The 16343-nt window shown below is 39.0% G+C and overlaps 2 protein-coding genes across 4 annotated transcripts in view; one reads left to right on the top strand and one right to left on the bottom strand.

Annotated features, from left to right (window-relative positions):
- MSANTD4 (Myb/SANT DNA binding domain containing 4 with coiled-coils) overlaps positions 1-16343 on the top strand; it is an 804538-nt gene that overhangs the window by 703235 nt on the left and 84960 nt on the right. The gene's annotated exons all lie outside the window — the stretch shown is intronic.
- The window catches only part of AASDHPPT (aminoadipate-semialdehyde dehydrogenase-phosphopantetheinyl transferase), a 64647-nt gene that overhangs the window by 32285 nt on the left and 16019 nt on the right, over positions 1-16343 (bottom strand). For all 3 annotated transcript variants that reach the window (XM_073338578.1, XM_073338587.1, XM_073338595.1), the window contains exon 3: positions 208-329. In XM_073338578.1, the coding sequence (XP_073194679.1) occupies positions 208-329 (122 nt within the window). The remainder of the gene's footprint in view (positions 1-207; positions 330-16343) is intronic.

The raw sequence follows: 16343 nt of genomic DNA, 5'->3' as shown, positions 1-16343 counted from the left end.
CACAGTTTTTCCTAAGAATTTCAGCTGCAGGACAGACCACCTTACACACCTACAGGTAGCCTGAGCCACCAAGGATGTAATCTAATAATAATTGTATAGGTGTGTGCAACTGATGAAGTTTTACATCGTGACATTAATTACTGCTTTGATAAAGTGTGTTCTCTGAGAGATTATTCTTTGTGTTCTTAAAAAATAAAAATATATTACCCAGTGCCTATAAAACATATCTAGTTGAATCCATTCGTTATTTATGGACTTGATTGCCCTCCACTCTGCCTCTGTAAACTGTCGTTTCATAATGCGAAAGAAATCTGGAATTGAACCACTCCCTGTAAAATCAGAAATATTTACAACAAATATTTTAATACAAAATATAGTTATAAGCAAATGAATTGCCTTATGCTACTGTTCCAAGAAATAATTGTCATAGTACAACATTCATTAGGAAAAAATATTTCTGAACTAAGCTTATTTGAAAATCTCAAAACTAAACAAGACTGTAAATGCAGCTGTAGTCAATACAAAGAAATGTAAATATAGCCAACATATTAAAAGTGTACAGATGTTGATGAAAGCCTACTATGACAAATTATACATTTTAAGGAAAGTAAAAGAACAAAAAAAAGTCTTTCCTCAGCTAAAATGCTAACTTTAAAAGATGCGTATTTGAGGAATAAAGCCATTAAAAAAATCCCATACCTTCAGCAGTCTAAAATGACAGCATCTAATCATTTTGTTGACCCCATCATTAGTTACTTGTGAAAATAGTCAGCATAGGCACACAGCTTTCTATATTTGATTCCTTAATGTAATGTTAATAAATCAATATGCTACACAGTATTTCTCTCTACCTACCACTGTACTAAAATGAGATGGTCTGAGTCACCTGAAGGGCAGGGATGCTGTACAGTAGTGGACCTGCAACTATACACTTATTTTTCACATGTGCATTCACCAGCACTCCGCGTATGATCTGCATGCATCATCATTGTATGGTATAGCTCAGTAACCATACAATATGCAAATGCTGTACCCACACTGGCTGAGACCCATTATTCCAAATTCTCGTTAAATATAAAAATTTAATTTTAAAAGTAGTTCCTTCTAATGGAACGAGAAAGGACAAGATGTGTGTTGGTGTGGTGGGATTCAGAAGTTGATATCGCCATGTCTGTCGCCGAATGAACAGGATGATTTACAGTAGCCAGAGCATAGTGAGCACGTTGCAGTATAACAGCAACTTGAAGGAGCATTCTGCTAACCTTGTATCAATTTTAACTTAGGTCTTCTGCACCAGCCTTTATTAAGTCCAGGATACAGTTATGTGAGCACAAACAAGAAGCCTCTTCAAGTTAACATTTAAATATGTTTAAATAGTCAAGCATGAGGGTGAAAATGTATTGTAGATTGTATTTACAAATGTATTTAAAATGATAAAAGTCTTCATTTAAAAATCAGTGCAGCCATAGATTTCAATAACAGTTCTCCCGTGGTTGAAACACTTTCCTCTACATTCCAGTCTTAATTTTACTTTGCAGTAAGATGTTGCAGAATGTGCAGTTATATTTAGGGCCCTATCAAATTCACAGTCCATTTTGGTCAATTTCATGGTCAAAGAATTTTAAAAATCGTAAATTTCATGATTTCAGTTATTTAAATCTGAAGTTTAACAGTGTTGTATTTGTAGGGGTCCTGATCCAAAAAGGAGCTTGGGGGGTGGGGGGGAAGGTGTTGCAAGGTTATTATAGGGGGTGGTTGCAGCCTTCAGATTTGGGCTCTTGGTCAACAGCTGCCATTCTCTGGCTGTCCAGCTCTGAAGGCAGCAGCGCATAAGTAAGGGTGGCAGAGTATGGTATTGCCACCCTTCCTTCTGTGCTATTGCTGGTGAGGCACCGCCTTCCGAGCTGGGCGCCCAGCCAACAGCTGCCACTGTCCAGCCACCCAGCTCTGAAGGCCACGCAGAAGTAAGGGTGACAATACTATGATCCCCCTAAACCTTGCAACCCTCCTGAAAATCTTTTGGTTCAGGACTCCCAAATTTAGAAACACTGGTCTCCTCATGAAATCTGTATAGTATAGGGTAAAAGCACACGAAAGACCAGATTTCACGGTCCATAACGTGTTTTTCACAGTTGTGAATTTGGCAGGGCCCAAGTTATGTTGGTTAACAGCACTTCAATGATATTTTGGAAGCAACGGACATCACGGCATTGTTAGCTACACACCCATGACACATATAATTAATCAAGTAATCTGCCCATTAGGTCTTAGAGATGAGTAAATGGACATGGAAGAATGCAATCTATTGACTTTAGCAGGGATAATCCAAATCTACATACAGAAAATTCTACAAATTGAAGGTATTTTGACAGGTTGTTGTATATTGCTAAATACACATTTTTATTTTGGCCTCATTTCTGGGGGTTTCTTTTGCCAGTAATAAATACTATGGCACTGTCATAATGTCTTCACTAATTTGTATTCAATTAATTAATATAGCTAAAGTATACCTCACACTAAAACACACATTTAGGTTTTCTGACCTATTTTGCTTTCCATTTTAGCAAGAACCAAATTATTAGTTGCAAAACATCTTACATAGGAGTGATATTTTGGATGGGAGGTGATAATGGCAGCCCTAACCAGGTTCAAGAATACATTATAGCTAAGCAGCAGTGTCCTCTGACAGATAGATAGAAGTTGCAATAACCAACTGATGAAAAGATCCAGAACAATCCAAGAAGGCCAGAAGTCCTGCTCTTACACGGGGGGGAGTGTTGTTAAAACCAGAGGCGTGCCATACTACCAAATTAATGTGCTGGTGAAAAGCCTCATCAGGCAAAGGATCCACCTAGATCAGGTACTGTATTCTCAATTAAAATAAACAATAATAATATGGACTACCTCTTAAGGGAAAGACTGTCTTATGGACGGATGCCCTGGATTTGAGGGGAGTGTATATCCCAGAATCTGATCAAGCTAACTGGAACCATATTATGTGTGTTCAGCCATCCTGAAATAATGAAATAGAACACCAAGTAGTTAAGGGTTAATTTGGAGACAGGCTTTTAAAAGCACGGTCAAAACTAGCTATAGTTTCTGCTAGGAGGAGAGGACAAACAAGTAAACAATTGAGACTAAAAACCTTGGTGGTTGGAAAACCTCGAGTCTAGACGTCTCTGATAAGAAGTTTATTGAAAGTTAGAAAAGTGATGCTATAGTAGGGGTCATTATGACCTATGTGTTTTATAAAAGATTAGCTAATAGATTGTACTTGGGAGCAGTCCTCTGAAGTCATCTTGAGATTTTTTCCTGACACCCTTTCTCCCTGGGGGTGAGCAACTGGCCACTGCAAACCTGCTGTTAATTACCTAACATCTAGAACGGTATTGAGTAAACATCTGGGATGCTCTAAACCTATTGCCCATGTTTGTGTGTGCTTAAATCTAAAACTGCAGTTTTAGATAAGATTCATGCAACTAAGCATGTTCTATCAGATTGAATTGCTGTGTTCCTGTTGATTTATTCCTGTTGCCCCTGCTGGGAGTTCTGAAAACCTCAGGTAAGGGGAAGACTGTCTTATGGACCACCTTTCCCAACCCCTCACCTCCCCTTATCTCTTTCATGATCACGAAACTACAATACCACCAGTTCCAGAGACTCCACAGTTTAAGAACTGTGAAGGACTGGGCTGCAGTCTCCCCCTGAAGACCAGAAATTGCACAGCTGGAAATCCAGCCCTATAGAAAAGGAGTACTTGTGGCTACAGCTCACTTCATTGGATGCAAACTGTGGAAACTCCAGAAGACATAATCAAGGTATCATACACATTGTAAAGAGAGTGGTCACTTTGGATGGGCTATTACCAGCAGGAGAGTGAGTTTGTCGGGGGTGGGTGGGGGGGGGCGGAGGGTGAGAAAACCTGGATTTGTGCTGGAAATGGCCCAACTTGATTATCATACACATTGTAAGGAGAGTGATCACTTTAGATAAGCTATTACCAGCAGGAGTGTGGGGTGGGAGGAGGTATTGTTTCATGGTCTCTGTGTATATAATGTCTTCTGCAGTTTCCACAGTATGCATCCGATGAAGTGAGCTGTAGCTCACAAAAGCTTATGCTCAAATAAATTGGTTAGTCTCTAAGGTGCCACAAGTATTCCTTCTCTTTTTGAGAATACAAACTAACATAGCTGTTACTCTGAAACCAGCCCTTTACAGTTCATGAAATTGCTGGAGTTGCAGTTTCCAGCTCCCTCACAATCTGATTGATTACTCAGTTCTTCGCTCTCAGAGCTTCTTCCTCCCATTCACCTCCGTCAGTCCAGAGCCACCACATCCATGCGACTTTCAGATTGTTGCCGGCCATTCCCTCTCCCACTCCTTTTGTCCCTTCCCCATCCAGACCCCATGCACACTCTGCCCCTCAGATTCCCTACTTCTCTTTGGTCCTAGTTTCCTTCATCTCCTCAGTTTCACTATCCTGACACGCTCCTTAGGCCTCTCATCCTCAACAATCTTTTCCTTTCCACTGCAAAATCCTGTCACTCTCCTCTACAAGCCCCAGATACCACTTCCTTCCTTCTCCGACTCATCTTCATTTCCCTCTCTGCCTTGTCCGAGTCAACTCTCACTCCTAACACCAGCCCAGTGGTGGCCTCTCCCTAGTCCTGTTCCCGCCACACTACCTAGAGCCAGGCTCCTTCATTCTCTCTTAATCAGGGTGGCTAAAAATCAATAATTTAAAAAAAAAAATTTAAAAAAATGTTTTATTTAAATTAGATTTTTTTTTTGATAAAATGCTTTTTGAGGGAAAAAACCTATCTAAAGATAGTTTTAATTAAGACACATTATAGCTCAAAGATATCTTATCATGGAATAGGGATCATAAATTCTAATTCTATAGTATGAGAATATATTCATGTAATGTTTAAGAAAAGTTTTGTAAATGAGTTCCAATAATTCATGGATTAGGGACCCAATCTTATAGGGTTCCAGGGGCTTCTGTACAGATTTAGGTTAATCTTTCTATCTACCCAATGGGGCTCAGTCTAGACGATACCATCAGAGATGCTTAGTTTTGCAATTCTCAAACTGGATTTGTCTCTCCAGAGATAACATGCTTGTTAACAGCAAAAAAAAAAAAAGTTTTATAAATAAATAAATATATAGAGGTGAGAAATAACAGACCTCAACCTATTGTCCCTCTGCAAATTTGTGTACATAAAGTCAATCCCTTACCTCTCTCTAAAAGTGCAAAGTTTCAAAAAGTTCAATGTTGGGGGCGGAATAGATCTAGACCAGGATAAGTAGTCTGGAGATAAATGTGAGAAGGGGGGGACAGGCAGTAGAAACAGAAGTGAAATGGTTTGAGCAGCATATTCCAGAAGACTTGAGGTCTGAGTGTAGCCTTAATCGATTTGAGATCTACTATATCATTCTCTCACTAGAAGGGAAAACCTATAATGGCAGCAGTGATTTTAAAATAACTTTAAAAATGTATAGTGTACACCTTCTAAATTTGAAACCTACATCTCTCTCTGAGTTGTATTAAGGTTATAACTACCAACAAGAATGCACTTTTATGTAGAAATCCATGATTAAATAGAGTCTTCCTGACGAGTGATTTAAATTTATTTGAATCCTGCTCTTTATCACCATCACACTGTTCCATGTCCCAGTCAGTTTCTTCACACTTTCCTGCAGGGCCTGGGATGAGGATGAGAGATGAGAGAATGCAGGTGTTCCCCTTTTAATGAATAAACATACTTCCCCTCCTTAACATTACTTTGAGCACAAAAACACAACCACAATTTATGGAAACTTAAATTTCCAAAGCAATAACACTGCTAGATTTAAATCTAAGGCCATCAAATTATCTCCTATTTACAAAAACACCTGAATATGCAGAAATTTGGAAAGTTGTCAATGAATACTTTAATTTATAGACACACAATTAGAGAACCTTAACTTTGCCTGTCTAAATTTTAACATTATGTCAGTGCTGGCAACCCAAGAATATTTTGTAAGTGATGGGATTTTGGCCAGGGTTGGAGTCAGTTTCAGTCAGATGCAAGAAGCTTCATCTCTTCCTTGGGTGGCGGGGGAGAGAGAAGGAGAGCAGGGAAGGGTCAGGAGGGCATCCCTCCCCAACTAGCGGCCTGTCCTACCCCTCCCCAACTAGCTGCCTGCCCCACTGCTCTGTCTCCTGAGATAGAGAAGCGGGTCAGGATGGGTTGCTGCAGGATGCAGGCAGAGCTCTCTTCCTCATCAACCTGCCACCTTTCTGACAGGAGAGGGGAGGGGAGCAGAAAGAAGCCAGCAGCTCAGTGTGACTTGTCTTACTCTTCCCATCCTGTGACTAACATGACATCTCCTCTGCTGCACCCCCACCCTTGCTGCAACACCTAGTCTGGGAAGGGGCAGAAGGCAGTGAAGAACCCCTGAAGAAGCCCTTCACAGCCTAGACTGGTGAGAAGGGGGATCCTGCTGCAGACAAAGAATTATTTCCTGCAAGTACATTTTCAGATATAGCAGACCAGAGACTGCACATCTGCATTGTACATTTCAAGCAGGTTTTCTAGCTGCATATTATTTCTTACTTAGCAATAGAAGAACAGAGATTCCTAAAGGACTTACTTCTAAATAAGTCTGATCAGCACAGAGGCTCTTTATTTGGTTAGATTTGCATTACTACACAAGCAGTGTTTATACCCTACTCTATACTGGATAAAGCTAGAAAAGTTCTGCCAGAAGCTCAATCTGCATGGATATCTACTCTGTTACATACATGTAATGTATACACAGATGACCATACAGCAGCTCTGCAGATTTGTCCAAGGGAAGCGTTGCTCCTTTCAATCCAGGAGGTGGAGCTGGTTCTCACAAAAAGTATTATAATCATCTGGGCACAAGGCTGACCCCATCTGATTCACAGATACACAATCCTGACTGTTTGGAAACATTTTCATGAGCTACATCAAAATAAATTTAACTCCTACACTTGAAAAATTTGAGTTCTGTTCACACAGAATTTCATGGTACTTCAGACATACTCAGCATTGTTGGAGGAAGTCATACATATTGAAGAAAGGGCAATTCTTGTTTTGATGGAAATAGTGGGGAGCTTGTGAGCAAAGAATAGTATGGTACTTAGGGTACCTTGTCCTTAAAGGAAAATAAAAATAAAGCAAAGCAAACATACATTTTTAAGCACGTACTACCATCTCAGATACTTGAGAAGCTACTAGACAAAGTGCCTTAAAAGTAAAAATTCTAACAAGACCTTCTTCCACAAATGGAGGATTACAGGCTCAAATGAAGAATTACGAAGAGCCACAAAAAATTCAGCCTCCAGTAGGGACCATTTAATTAACAGGTAGTTTATTTTTAACTAAACGTAGCCTTATGTTGCCATGTTTCAGTAAAGCTTTCCTATGTTCTGGTTTTACGAGGCCCAAAACACCTTTCCTCTTGATATTTCGGTGTAAACTGCCTCTGATTTAGCCACGATTTGAGGGTTTGAGACTGTTTGTTGCATATCCATGCAGTACATCTGTTTTTTTTATTTAAAAAAAATCTCTGCTTTGTAAATGAAATTTGGCAGCACTATGTGTATGTATGCATAAGGCATTTTTGTACATAAAATATTTTAAAGATAGTAATGAATCCAGACTAAAAATAGAGGAATTCTCAAGGCAAAATCTACTACCTATGCAATGGAATCCAGTGACAAAAAGAGACTGCTATGTAACTTAAAAACAGACTCCTTTTGGAATCACAAATATTTTACACTGCAAAAATACAGTAGAAACCCCCTTGAGAATTTTTTTATGATTGTGAAGAATAATTAGGCTAGCAAAGTGATGCTAAAGTTCTGCATTATCAAGGCTGCAATAGTACTCCTGCTGCTTACATAACTCGAAGCAGGACTGAAAAAGGATTCTCATAGATTTAAAGCAATAGTAACAAACAAGGTCATAAACCTCCATGGGGAATTCTTAATCCATTCCAAAGCAGTACCATATATGGCATGGTTTAAGGGATTAGTTGAACGCATGTATATGTTAGGTATATTGCTTTTTGTGGGCCTGACTCTGCAATGCTTACTCAAGGTGAGTAGCTCCTACAGAATATATTATCCAGAGCCCATTTCTGCAAGGCATACTCACACAAGTAGTCTCAGCTGCAGCCACTAGGTATACTCTACGTGAGTCTCAGTTTGGAATGCTCTCTCAGGGTTCAGGGATGATTAAACAGAACTGAAGCTGTCAGGCTGAGATACTAGATGAGGGTGTTACTGATGCCTTCAATTAGAAAAACATAATTGCATTTCTAATGGTCACTAACTCTTCTGGACAGATACTCATGTATTTGTAGTTGCTCAAGAATCACAGGATCAGAAATTAGAGACAGAAAAGACCTTTATGGTCATCTTGTCTATCTCAGGGAGAAAACAGTTTTCTTTCCTACAATATATAATTATTTCAGAGATATTATTTTTGTTTGTAAATAATACAATTAGAGTTACATTGATAAGCATCCGGAAGCTGCACAAAAAGTAATTTTCCCTCTGTTGATATTCACCCCTTCTTGTCAACTGTTGGGAATAGGCCACTTCCACCTTGATTGAATTGGCCTCATTAACACTGACCCCCCACTTGGTAAGGGAACTCCCATCTTTTCATGTGCTGTAATATATATACCTGCCTACTGTATTTTTCACTCCACAAATCTGATGAAGTGGGTTTTAGCCCACGAAAGCTTATGCCCAAATAAATTTGTTAGTCCTGGTCTACACTACTAGTTTAGGTCGAATTTAGCAGCATTAGATCAATTTAACCCGGCACCCGTTTACACAACAAAGCCAGTTTTGTCGACTTAATAGACTCTTAAAATCAATTTTTGTATTCCTCCAATGGGCGGCGGAGACTGCGGGATAGCTACCCACAGTGCAATGCTCCAAAAGTCGACATTAGCCTCGGTACTGTGGACGCATTCTGCTGACTTAATGCGCTTAGTGGGGACACACACAATCAACTGTATAAAATCGCTTTCTAAAAATCGACTTCTATAAATTTGACCTAATTTTATAGTGTAGACATACCCTTAGTCTAAGGTACCACAAGGATTCCTCATTGTTTTTGAAAGTTAAAGGTCTTCCCCAACTCACTTTAACTTTTACCATCAGAAAATATTACTCCTGTCTTTCAAACAGATCAAAGACATCAGGGCTCCATTTTGTTATTTGCTAAGAATGTGAAATGTTCTTAAAGAGGTTTATTATTTAGCTTTTTGTGAAAACCCAGTAGGTGAAGCTCAGATATTACTTCTGTACCCAGAAGAAATGGTGTAAATCTTCTGTTTTCTTTTAAAGAAAGTTAAACTTTTCTTTAACCTACATTTTTTGCCTGCTTCTCCTCCCACAACAATAGAACTATAAGTCACATGTAGTGAATGGAGGTCCCGATGTAAAACTGGAATAACTGAGATGAGAATCAATTCCTTATAGTGTATAACATCACTTGCCTGGTAATGTTAAGGTTCATCAGATTCATAAGAGGTAACCTGCAAAGAATTTTCTTTAATTAACCTGTGCCCTTTTTTGGCATTTTTTTTTTTTTTTTTAAATCCTACTATAAGAGTTTCCTCGTTTTTTACATTACCAATTCAGGTTCTGGCTATCCTAAAGACTTTCTGAAGTCTGCAAAAACTAGTGAAAACGACAGCATTACAAGAGAGGCAAGAGTGAAAGCTGAGGAACTGAAAGGGAGGAGAGAGGAATTTTATTTGATCAGACTATTTGTACTTTGTGTTTAAATCTGTTTGTGGTAACATCTGTTTAACTTCAATCACAGATTAACTTTTTGTTAATCATTGTAAAAGATAGGGCACCCTAAAAATATGCTTTGTAGGAGATCAAAAGGTCCTGCAGTACAACCAGGAAAAAGTGATCTACCAGATAGGGCTACGTTTTAAAAAAATAAGCAGAGAAGAAAACCCCCTTCTCCACTTCACCCCAAACTTTCAGTCTCTCTTTAAAGGTTATAATGTTAAAAGTACAAGCCTAATATTTTCTTTACTAATCACCCATAAGGTAATATTTTCTGTTATTTTAGAATCATCAATCCAGATTTGAAGGAAAATGTACAGTGGTATCTCCATTACTTTAATTAAACTATCTGGAACTTAGGACAATGACAATACATCTGAGGGTCTATTATCATGCATGATTTTAACAACTTCAAATCCTACTTGTCCCTATTTAATCTTTTAGGTATGTAGTGTAAATAGTCTTCAATCAAATGATGAGAGAAAGATATTGCTATATACCTGACCACTCAAAACTGGACAAAAATGAAATTATTTCCCACAGTCTACTTCACAGCTAATCAGCTGCTTAACTATTTTTGGTCAGTACTTATTGTAGTTCCAGATTCAGACTAATGAACCAGAGGTTAAAAGCTCTATATCTCATTAGCTGTCCCAACCACTCAGTTTCTGAAAAGAAACATTTTAAGAGTATTCCTCGGCAGAATACGGCTTGTATAATCTTTGCTCAGACTTTTCAGAAATTATCAGCTAAGACTGAAAAAGTTGGTAACAAAGTCAGACATTATATTTAGGCCAGAAGAATAGGTTTTTCTAGAAGATAATGAAAGAAATATTAATTTCATCTGATAATTGTGTAACGAGGAAATAAAATGTCCCTGCCTCAGTCACTTAGGTTTTGTAAAATTCAAGCTTCCTAAGAGCATACTGAAAACCAAGAAAATACATTAGATTTTTGAGAAGGCTAGTTTCCCATAGGGAAACTTTACTTTCACTGGGAAGTCAATTAATAACATTTCCCTCCAATAAGGAAATCATACTGTGCAAGGAGAAAAATGCAGTATGCTATTTTTCTTTCTTTCCAGAAACATTACACACCAAGTGACCACTTTTCTTAGAGCTACAGGTGCCTGTAATGTTAAACTGGATTAATGCCACACAATGAAAAAAAAATTACAGTTAACTATTCCAGACTCGCACAGAACCTACTAATACCAGTCAAAATATGATCAACTGGGATATTTCTTTGTCCTAGTCATTCTTATGCTCCGGGTGATACATTAACCTAATTTAAATCATTTTGTTGACCCATATTTGTTCTATATTATTCTTATGGAAAAGACGTATGGTCTTTTGTTAGTAATGGCCCTGAATTAATAATCCTAAATACATATGAATAATTATTGTAATATCACACAAACTGTTAAACTTTCATGAGCCAGCATTAGCAAAGTAGTCAATCTATGTTCATTAAGCAAGCCTTTTGTACAGCCTTCATTAAATGTGAAGGGCCATATTATAGTGGACTGAACTGTCCCACCCCTCAAATTATACTGGCATAGTGACAAGTTTGACATGTAGCCCCTCCTAACACTGAAGAGAGGGCATAAGCAATTAACCTCAACACAATGTCATATCTCTGTCACCATCCAATTATTAAACATGGTGTATGGGCTTCAGCAGGAGTACACTTATGTGTAATTAATTCTTGGCAGTAAACTTTCAAAAATGCCAAATACTCTGAAATTTTGGTAGTAGTCTGGTTTATTAGTTCCTGCCATGCTAAACATCTGTTTGGAACATATACTTGCTGGTGGGCAGCTTAACAATTCAGGAGTTTATTGGAATGATCAAACCAGTGTGATTTTTCTCCCCTTTTCCAAAAAGTATTTAAACAAGTCTTTATTTCCTTTTGTGGTTCATGAAGCCATCATGCTGCTTCTTTTGTTTGTGCTTACAGTGGATAACTAAAAGAAAAGGCAAATGATCAATAATAGAATATGAGATTTGGTAACTTGGTAACCAGGTCATTGGTAAAAAGCACAATTCTCCCAGAACCTTCCTCCAAGTGCTTGTAAGGCCAAGCTCAGTAGAGGTTGGTATGCATGGGGTATTTCAGGAGAAAGGTAATATAATGAGGAAATGTGTGCAACAATGTTCACGATGCAACGAGAGCATGATCTGAAGTTTGGAGATGCAGCTAGAAACTATGGTTGAGTTTTGAAGGCAATCTGAGTGGATGATGGAGGAAAGGAGAAAGGATGCTGAAGGGAAACCTGAAGACTTCTGGATGCATGCTGGATTAGAAAACTCTGAGACTAGAAGGTTGGATGAAGAAAGTGGTATGTAACTACGAGAACAAGGCAGAGGAAAAAAGACTGGCTAGAAAAGGAGAAATTGAGTTGAGGAACAGGGTTGATGAGTTGGAAAATTAAGGGTAGAGGCAGTCAGTAACAGAAGATGGGAGGGTAAGAAGGAAGAGAAACGCAGCTAGTCCTACAAAAGGGGAGGAGACAATGGAGATAGCCAGAGTTTGGAGCGCAAAGAGGATAGAGGATGACTTGCAGAAGTTTGTAAATGAGAACAGAAGACAAGTGGACTTGGAGCCAGAGAGAAAAGAAGGGGGAAGGCCACAGAATTTCATCAATGCCAGGAAGAGACAGGTCTATGTGATCAGGGACTCCCAACTAAGAAGAACAGACAGGACTGTCGCCAGAACTGATCTGGAGAACAAAAGACTGAGGTGTCTGATAGGAGCTAAGATACAGGATGTGGACCTCAGGCTAACGAGGATACTAATAGGAATGAGAAAGAATCCACTCACTGTTATTCAGGTTGGAACAAATGACACTTCTAGATTCTCACTCAGACGATTCAAGGAAGACTATGCCAGGCTGGGGAAGGTGCTTAAAGAAATGGAAGCTCAGGTGATCTTAAGTGGGATTCTACCTGTCCCTAGAGGAGAATGAAGGCAAAACAAGATTATGATGATCAACAGATGACTCAGACAATGGTGCTATAACGAGAGCTTAGAGATGTTCAACTACCGGGAGGCATTCAAAGAGGACTGTTCTCATTGGATGGATTCCACCTGGGTAGGGAAGGAAAGACTTCTGGGATAGAGGTTGGCACAAGTGATTAAAAGAGCTTTAAACCAGGAATACAGGGAAGATGGTTGGGAGATGCTCATGAAATCTCCACACCTGATTCTAATATTGAGCAAGAGGAAAGGGGGGGGGGGGAAGGATAGCTCCGTGGTTTGAGCATTGGCCTGCTAAACCCAGGGTTCTGGGTTCAATCCTTGAGGCGGTCATTCAGGGATCTGGGGCAAAAATTGGGGATTGGTCCTGCTTTGAGCAGGGGCTTGGACTAGATGACCTCCAGAGGTCCCTTCCAACCCTGATATTCTATGAAAATCAAGTAAAAAAGGATACAGCAATGGCAGCAATGGAGAAAGGAACAAAAGGAAAGACATTGCCAATACCACTGACAGTAACAGTCAGCTAGGCCAGTGGTTCAACCTTTCCAAACTACTATACCCTTTTCAGAGTCTGATTTGTCTTGTTTCAGAGTAGCAGCCATGTTAGTCTGTATCCGCAAAAAGAAAAGGAGTACTTGTGGCACCTTAGAGACTAACAAATTTATTTGAGCATAAGCTTTCGTGAGCTACAGCTCACTTCATCGGATGCATGAAAGCTTATGCTCAAATAAATCTGTTAGTCTCTAAGGTGCCACAAGTACTCCTTTTCTGATTTGTCTTGCATACTCCAAGTTCCACTTCATTTAAAAGCTACTTGCTTACAAAATCAGACATAAAAATATAAAAAAGTGTCACAGCACACTATTACTGAAAAATTGCTTACTTTCTCATTTTTACCATATAAAAATAAAATAAATCAATTGGAATATAAATACTGTACTTACATTTCAGTGTGATATTTGAGCCTGTTTTTCACTTGTGAGCCTTGTCTGAAGCCCAAGCCCCAGTTGGCAGGCCTGAAGCATGTAACTTAGCTTCATGGGGCCCCTGGCAATTGCCAGCCCTGCACTTGCAACACCCCTAAACCCCTCCTGTGATCTCCCTAGGGGCTGCAACCTCCAGGTTGAGAAACACTGATCCAGATGAATTGAGTACCCAGTGGAAGACCTCTGCATACCCCCAAGGGTATGCATACCCCTGATTGAGAACTACTGAAGTAGGCTATATTGGCAGTAGAACTACTGTACCTAATCAGGCAAGGAATCTGGGTGAAGCCAACCAGAAGCAACTAAGATGTCTGTACACCAATGGAAGGAACCTGGGTAACAAAATAGAGGAACCAGCAATACTGGTGCAGGAAATGAAACTAGATATTGTAGGGATAACGGAAACACAGTGGAATAGTAGTCATGACTGGAATACAGCCTTGAAACTATGTTCTATTCAGCAAAGAAAGTAGTAAAGGTGATGGAGTAATATTGTATATTAATAAAGGTAGACTATAAAGAAATTAGAACCGAGGGAAAGGATAAAATGGAATCTGTTTGGGTCAAAATCACTTTAGGAAAGAAAAGTAACAGAGGCTCCACTGGGATAATGCTTGGGGTCTGCTACAGACCCCCATGATCTGATCTGGATTTGGCTAGAGATCTCTAATATTTTTAATGAAAAAAAAATATTACTGGGAATTGTGAGATTATGGGAGACTTCAGTTTCCCAGATACAAATTGGAGGACAAGTGCTACTAATAATGGCAGGCCCACATATTACTAGATGTAACAGCTGACAGATTTCTTCACCAAAACACTCACCGAATCAGTAACACTTTAGATTTAGTATTGTAAGTAGCAAGGATCTCATAGACCAACTAGTTATAGAAGACAACCTTGTTTTGAGTGGTGAGTTAATTCAGTTTCAACTAAATGGAAGGATAAATAAAAATAAGTCTTCAACAAGAATCCTTGATTTCAAAAAGGCAAACTTTAAAAAATTAAGGGAATTAGGGAAGTGGACTGGACAGAAGAACTCAAGGATTTGAATGAGAAGGAGGTTTGGGATTATTCTACCTCAAAGTTGCAGAAACTATCTGAAGCTTGTATCCCAAGCAAGGGGAAAACATTGGTAGGGAAGGCTTGTAGGCCAACCATCTCAAATATGTTATTAAGAGAAGGCAGAAAGTGTAAAAGGAATGGAAGGGATAGGTCAGTGGGGAAAGCTACCTCTTTGAGATCATAAAGTACAGGGGGAAAGTCAGACCTGCCCAAAACCAAGCAGAGTTGGGCCTTCCAAAGGAAATTAAAACCAGCAGTAAAAGGTTCTTTAGCCATATAACTAAAAAGAAAATAAGGAAAGAAGAAGTGGGACTGTTAAGCACAGAGGATGAGGTGAAGATTTAAAATAATCTAGATACTGCCCAATACCCAAATGAATACTTTGCCTCCATTTTTAATAATGGTAATGAGGAGCTTGGGGGCAGTGGCAAGGTGGCTAATGGGAATGAGGATATGGAAGATGAATTACCAATTCCAAGGTGGAAGCCAAACTCAAATAGCTTAATGGGACCAAATCAGGGATGCCGGATAATTTCCATCCGAGAATACTGGCACATGAAATTGTAAGCCCAATAGCAAGGATTTTTAATAAATCCATAAATTCAAGGCTGTAACTGTGGAAGGAGAACTGCAAATACAGTACCCATATTTAAGAAACGGGAAAAAAGTGATCCAGGAAACTACAGGCCCATTAATTTGACCTCAGTTGAATGCAAGGCCTTAAAATTTTTTTTGAAAGAGAGTAGTATAGAGACAAAGGTAAATGATAATTGGGATAATAAAATACAACATGGTTTTACATACGGTAGATTGTGCCAGACCAACCTGACCTCTTTTTTTGAAAGCTGATTTTCTAGACAAAGGAAATGCAGCAGATCTAATCTACCTGGATTTCAGTCAAGCAGTTGATATAATTTTACATGGGAAATTATTAGTTCAATTGGAGAAGATAGCAGTTAATACAAGAATTGAAAGGCGGGTAAGGAACTCGTTAAAAAGGAGACAACAGGTCATGTTGAAAGGTGAACTGTCAGGCTAGATGGAGGTTACTAGTGAAGTTCCCCGAGGATTGGTTTTGGTACCAAATTTATTTAACATTTTCATTAATGACCTTGGTACAAAAAGTGGGTGTGCGTTAATAAAATTTGAGGACAACACAAAGTTGGGTAGGTATTACCAATGCAGAGCAGGACCAGAATATCAAACAAGAAGATCTGGATGACCTTGAAAATTGCAGTAATAAAATGGGATGAAATTTAATAAAGCAAAATCATGGATTTACGGATTGAACTGGGGATTTATCACTTGGAAGCAACAAAGGAAGCAAAAGACCTGGGAGTACTGGTTGTTCATTGGATGAACAGGAGGCATGAACATGATGTGGCTGTGAAAAAGATCAATGCAATCCTCATATGAATCAGGTGAGATACATCCAGTAGAGACAGGGAAGTGTTATTAGCATTATACTAATGATATATACACTG

Source organism: Lepidochelys kempii, chromosome 1 (genome assembly GCF_965140265.1).
Source record: "Lepidochelys kempii isolate rLepKem1 chromosome 1, rLepKem1.hap2, whole genome shotgun sequence".
NCBI classification, from domain to species: Eukaryota; Metazoa; Chordata; order Testudines; family Cheloniidae; genus Lepidochelys; species Lepidochelys kempii.
Note: the sequence above shows the minus strand (reverse complement) of the source record. Positions and strands in the feature narration are given on the sequence as shown.